The sequence below is a fragment of the Hyposmocoma kahamanoa genome, unplaced genomic scaffold, assembly GCF_003589595.1.
Source record: "Hyposmocoma kahamanoa isolate Upper Pololo Valley unplaced genomic scaffold, ASM358959v1 220, whole genome shotgun sequence".
Classification (NCBI taxonomy): Eukaryota; Metazoa; Arthropoda; class Insecta; order Lepidoptera; family Cosmopterigidae; genus Hyposmocoma; species Hyposmocoma kahamanoa.
In genome coordinates this window covers 3,775,637-3,782,261 of record NW_020653740.1, presented here as the reverse complement: position 1 = coordinate 3,782,261, position 6,625 = coordinate 3,775,637, and the positions used below count along the sequence as shown (strand labels likewise).

At 37.3% G+C, this 6,625-nt stretch overlaps 1 protein-coding gene across 1 annotated transcript; it reads right to left on the bottom strand.

Moving 5' to 3' along the window:
- Positions 1-448: 448 nt before the first annotated feature.
- LOC113227925 (nucleolar GTP-binding protein 2) lies at positions 449-4,482 on the bottom strand. The gene is made up of 4 exons (XM_026461023.1): positions 2,387-4,482; positions 1,658-2,165; positions 926-1,100; positions 449-589 (listed from the first exon to the last, which is right to left on the bottom strand). Exons 1-4 carry the CDS (start codon positions 4,406-4,408, stop codon positions 496-498), a joined length of 2,799 nt encoding a protein of 932 aa, XP_026316808.1. The 5' UTR covers positions 4,409-4,482; the 3' UTR covers positions 449-495.
- Between the last annotated feature and the right edge of the window lie 2,143 nt (positions 4,483-6,625).

The following is a 6,625-nucleotide window of genomic DNA, read 5'->3' as shown; positions in this document are numbered from 1 at the left end:
TGTTGTGATCTGTTAACTGGCAATTACTTCCTTTTTGCTACTACGACTGGAATTAATTCAATATTCCAGAATTAGAAGTCAAATAAAACATTCAGGTTACGCCATTTTATGCTAACTAGGTAAATCCTACCTAATAAGTTAGTAGGTAAATATTACAAATGACTTTACCTACTAAATACACGCCTGTGAACGTCCACTTGTTGACGTGATTGAGGAGAATGGATGAAATGGGCCTTGCAGGCTCGTTTGCTATTATTGATGATGATGATACTCATACACTTTGATATTATAGACAAGTTACAAAATCACAAAGCTACTATAGGTAGCTATAAAAGTAGAGCTAAATCATAATTGTTAGGTTTAACGGAATGGTAATGTAACTAACGGACCTATAACACATGAACGAAAATTAAACATACAAATTGAAATACCTTTTTATTAGTTTTATATGTGTGGTAATGTCTAGTATGGCTTATTAAATAAGGAGACCTAGGTTTATCGGTTACTACGCCGGGTCAACCTGAGATTACGCTCTATCTCGAACTGGCGATTATCCGTGCGCTCCAGGAAATCTTGGCGATCCAAGTAACTGAAAGAAGAAAAACTCCGTTACGTTTATTGCAGATTATTTATATAGTGTCTCATGCTAAATTATTGAGTGCCGTGGCCAATAAAATAGTAAATTAAATTACAAAATGAAACTACAATTTTACGAACTGCATATACTACGTAGGTACCCTAATATTCTTGACTTATTATTTCAAGTGGACGAAATTAATTTGTACATTACAGAAACTCTACCATGAATTCATCATGACATTAAATTATTTTTCATCACACTTGCTCGTAAACAGTGTCTTGATCATGAGTCATGACTCATGACCTATGTCCTATATTATCCCCATAACGCATATGTGAGACTTACCCAGTCTTGCCTTTATTATGGCTCTGTATCTCCTCTTCAATACCTTCCTCTTGCTTGTAGGTGGTCCAGTCAAGTTTGGATTTCTCCAAAGTGGATAATTTGTTCTTCCTGGTAAGTTGACCCAGCACACTCGACAGACCACCCGATTTGCGACTTTGTGATGGACCATCACTCACTAAAATAAGGAAGGTCAATTGTAAATAGTATAAAAAAAAGTATTTCAATTTTCACTTAAAAGAAAAACACAAAGATTGTAAAAACATTCATTGAATGAATGATCATTCATTCATTCATTCAAAGATTGTAAAAAAATAATTGATTCAATGTACTGTGCCATCACCGATGATGAACATCGATACTTTCCACAGTTGGGCATTGGGTCTTCCTCTAATGGCAGGGTTTACGCTGGTATATTACAAATGTCCCTATTACAAAAAAAATATAGCTATTCATATTAAAAATATAGCTATTACAAAAGTTGATTTAAATGATGTGTTCTTTTTCAAACACTTAAAAATATACATGCCACGCTGATTTCACACTAATCACGCGGCCGTCGACTGTCCAATAACAGTTAAATGTCGCCAATTTTACGACCGGCGCACATGTCTACTGAGGACTTTACAGTGTTTATAAAAACCATCTCCGAGATACAATTACCTATGTTGTCCTTTTCCATTAATTAGCACAACTACAAGTATGTAAGTAGCATAAAAAAATATGACATCTTACCTGCCACAGGACTTTCAGTTGCTTTAATTTTCTCCTTAATAACATTATTTTCGACTACTATTGTTTCTCCTGCAAACTCGAAAATTCTTCTCTCCCTCTCTTTTTCATCATCTTTTGTCTGATTTGTGTTCTTGGCAATATCATTGCTATGAACCGGTATAGGTTCATCCTTTTGAATCGAAGTTTCTTTAGGTTTAGGTTTAGTATCAGTCCCTTCTAGAAACTTCGCCCATAAATCATCTTCACGTTTTTTTTCCTCCTCAGCATCTAATACATGTTCTGGTACTTTTTCTTTCGCTTCCTTTTCAACTACAACATCAGGAACTCTATTTCTGATCTTCTTTTTATTCTTGCTTTTAGTTTCTTCAGTAGCTTTCCGCTTTCTTGTTTTATGTTCAAGTTCCTTTTCATATTGCTGTTCAGTTTCTTCGTCGGCAGATTCCTCTTCGGAAACCTGTTCTGGTTCACCAGGTACATATTCTTCGTCGCTTTCACTACCAGATGACATCTGAAAATTTTAAGATTTTTATTGAATTTAACTGGGCTTGAAATTCAATGCAAATTATTAAAAGTATAACAAAAATAATCATATTACCTTTTTTACTAATTGAACTATTTTTATGAAATGAAAAAGATAATATTATATAATAATAATTTATTGATTAAGAAAAAAGTATGAGGCACAACATTCTACTGCAGTTTCTTCTTGTTTCTGTTTCTGTTCTTAACATTAAACACTTCATAGAAGTTGCTTCCTGTTTTTGTTCGCCGCTGTGCTCTGTCAATAGCTCTTTTCTGTTTCGCAGTTAACTTCTTGGCAGGGGGAGCACTATCCTCAATACTAGCTTTACGTTTTTTGCCTTTATCATTTTTAATTTCTTCAACAGTGAATGCTCCACTAGCTGCTTCTAATTTCTTACGCTCTCGCATTTGTTCAACTGTTTCAGGGTCATTTGTCAAGTAATCCTCAACATCACTGCACTCATTCTCATCATTGCTGTAAAATTCACTTATGTCTGAAGAATCATCTTCATCTTCACCATTATTTTTCTCCTCATCCTGTGACTCTTTTTGCTCATCTATACCTTTAAGCTCATCTGGTATCTTCATGTCTTCTAATGGTTTTATATCTTCATCATTGTCATACTGCAATCCTACTCTTATTTTTGCAAAATCCTGAGCTATGGCCAGTTTATTCACAGTGATACCTGGTTTTTCAGTTACATTGCTTTCAGTTTCTGACTTTACAACTTCTTCAGATGATTGTTTTTCTGCTTTCTTCTCTTCCACTGGGGCATTAGTATATGGCTCATTTTCTTTCTGCTTAGAAAGTGGCACCTCAAAGCCTTCGGGAGCCACATAGAATGGCAGCTTTCCTCTCTGCCAGTCATTAAGGACCATCCTTGCAACTTGGTTTACATCAGGCTCACCTTTTTTGAGTAGCTTTCCAGTCCTTGCTGCCATCTTTTCTAAGAACTCTGTAGCTGTATCCCATCCATCCACCTTGTATGTTTTTATAAGATACTCCTTTCTGACCCTTTTAATGACTTCTTCTATATAATCTTCAGGATTTTGGACAAGCTCAACTCTGACTACACCTTTAAGCACTTTTTCTGTATCTGTTTCGGCAGAAGGATAGACAATTCCAGGACAATCAATCAAGAAAATCCTCCTCATTAAAGTGATATATTGCCAAACTTTAGTTTCGCCAGCAATAGGTGCGACCTTGCAAACTTTCTTTGACCTTAAAGTGTTGATGATGGAAGACTTTCCAGTATTTGGGTAACCAATCAGCCCAACACTGATTTGTTTTTTATCAATGTGCAGCTTTGCAAACTGTCTTAACAAATTGATTAGTGAGCCCTTACCAAATGGATGGGTTAATGAAGCATGGAATGCAACTGTAGGGTACTCAGCACTAAGAATGGCTACCCATCTCTGTGTTACCCAATTTGGGACCAAATCCACTTTATTTAAAATGAAAATCAAGTGTTTGTGTGGTTTTTCCTCTTTTAGATACTTCTCAACATAAGGACATCTAGTGCCCATTGGGTCCCTTGCATCCAAGACTTGCAGCAAAACGTCAGATGAGTCAACTACTTTATAAAGTTCATTCCATATTCTTTTACTCATCCCAGCCCCAAACACCCAATCTCTTTGTCCCAATTTAACACCTGAATCTTCACGGACCCTATCTACATCCTTGCTTTCATCATACTTTTCGCAACTCTGTTCTACAGCTTTAGACATTGTTTCTAAATTCTCAAACTTAAGGTTTACTCGCTTTCTCTGTTTTTTTGGACCAAAAGTTTTATCAAAACCTTCTGTATCTAGTATATGAACTCGAGAATTCTTAACCTTTTCATTCAGCAAAGAAATTGGCAAGTTAGTAGGTTTCATAACAACTTGGTAAGGGTTCTTTACAGCTGCACCAAATTCTTCTTGGAACTTTTGCAGTGCATTTTGAGAGATTACTCGAGAATTACCAAACCATTTTTGGCTAGGCTCGACGCGAGCTTGTGTACCAGAAGGTAACCAACCTTGGAAAGGTGCAGGGGTTAAAATTTTACCAGTTTTATCCCTTTTAGCTTTGAAGTTACGGTACATCTGCAACCTTTTGATCGTTCCTTTGGTTCTAGGTTTCCCCACACCTTTTAATCCTTCCGTGGAGCGATCGGGATTCATGGAATGCCCCGACTTGTTGAACCCTTCCTTCCGGGGCGCGCCCGGAGTCGAGCGAACTTTACCCATAGCTAATTGTATATCACTAACACCGTCTGCAGAAAATAACTACCGTTTTTATAGAATTAAATACAAACACGAGGATTAAAAAGGCTAGAGAAGTGAGGTTATCTCACTTGCTTGACAGCTGACATGCAATAACGTTTTTGAAGCTAAGTTCAGTCCGTTAGAAATTTATGTGTTTAGAAAACAATCTAGCGTAACACTGGTATATACTTACTCTAGTGATTATTCTCACTTCCTTTTAGTTCCTCCTTCCTTTTTTTCCTAATAGTTCTAAATAAAGCAATTATCTATTGCAACCTCGCACAATTGCACCATCTACTCAAACTCAAAGTTTCTCGTCAACTTCACAGCATTATATTGAATGATTGATTGAGTTCAAGTAGTGTCACTGTCAAAATTGTTTCAACTCATTCATATGCGTTCAGAATCAATCTGACACGAACCAGTGCTAGTGTCTGACACATCACATCACGCAATGCCTGACGGTAGACATGGGGAATAGCGTTACATTTCCATCGCCGTGACTGTCGTTCCTGTTCCAAAAATTTCACGGTGATAAATCACCGTGATTTTGTCACGACTGTTACTTCTGTGACCTTGTCACGCCTATGACTTACATCACGATAGACGGCTTTAGCCAGCAGCTTCTTTCTAATACTTATAGCCGTTTTTTATAGAATGATTTAAGTTTTTACTCCCTTTGTAATAAGTTTAAATTCCATTCAAAAAGTTGATTTTGTATTTAATGTAATTTTGTTTGTTACTTAATTAATGCGAATCTTTGGATTGTTAAAAATAGCAATAAAGTGTAATGAAATTATATTTCTAGTAGAATACACAAAGTAGATTATACATAAATATAAAATACTAACTCTTCCTATAATAAAAAAAATATATAAAAATATGCAAAAATATTTTACTTTGTTAATAAATAGGTTTATAGTAACTGCTGCAGAGATTTTTCATCCGCCCTTTCTAGTTGTAATAAGCACCTACGACCCTTATGAGCAAAGAAAGTCATCCTATCTCACTCACTCCCATCGCCGAAATGGCCTGATTTGAAGAGAACTACAACGAGTGACGCGCTCAGTCACCACGGAACGGAGATCGCGCATTGTATCAAATACGTATGTCGTGATGTGAGTGACGGGGATAGTTATTGGAACGGAGGAACACCTATGTGACTTTGGAACGTCGTTCCGACCGAGTCACGGTGCTACTGTTTGACAGCGGATCATCGTGTTTTTTTTCATCGTGACATTATTTATCACTCACCTCTACCTCACGGGAGGCCAAAGCGGGAAGCATTAATTATCCTGCATTGCAGTTCGCTTAGCCGTTCACTGCGTAACGCAGTAGCAGTAGAGCAGTAGAGCTTCTTGTGAAAGAGTTCGTCCAGGGTAATACTGCCACCTTACCTATTTCTGCCGCCAAGCAATAACGTCAGCATTACTGTGTTCCGGTTTTGAAGGGTAAGGGCTAGTAGTGAAATTACAAGCACATGGGACTTGTCAACTTACGTCTCAGGGTGGCGGGCACAGGGGCAGTGCCCCTCAGATCTTTGCCATTTAAAGCTCTGAGTGGCACTGTAATTGTCATGGACAGGCGTGTAGCTTACCATCAGGCGCACGACTTGTTTGTGCCGTCACTTGATGTTATAAAAAAAATGCAGAATTATGAATGTATCCCTTATTTTTTCCATCCTCTAAGATGTATACGCAGCGAGCAAGCCATCCTGCAATCCTTCAATGCGTCTTGCGAGACTCCAAACTTGGACCATATGTAGGGTAGTGTGTGAGCAGTCTCCTGCCTGCGCGGCGGACTGCCATGCCATGCAGGTAGTGAATGGGAATCATCCTCTAAGCTATCAACACAACGTTACAAGCTTTTTTTTAACATAAAAGTCTACGCGCTTAAACGTTCTTCTATACGATTTTGTAAGCTTCAAACCTTCTTCAAACAAAAAAGCCTAAGTGAAAACTTTGTGAAAAGCGTTTAAGAAATACACGGTTTTTTAAAAAAGCACAACGTTTTATAGTAAAAAAAAGCAGTTTTTCCCATTTCTTTCTACTCTATTGATATTATGGTGTCAATGTGTGTGTGATTCGCTCTGGGCATTTTGAAGGGAAAAGTGTCGTTTTTATTTTGACTTTCAATTATTTTGTGAAATCTTGTTTAAAGTGGAATAGGATAGTGCTATTGTGCCTTAATCGAAGATTA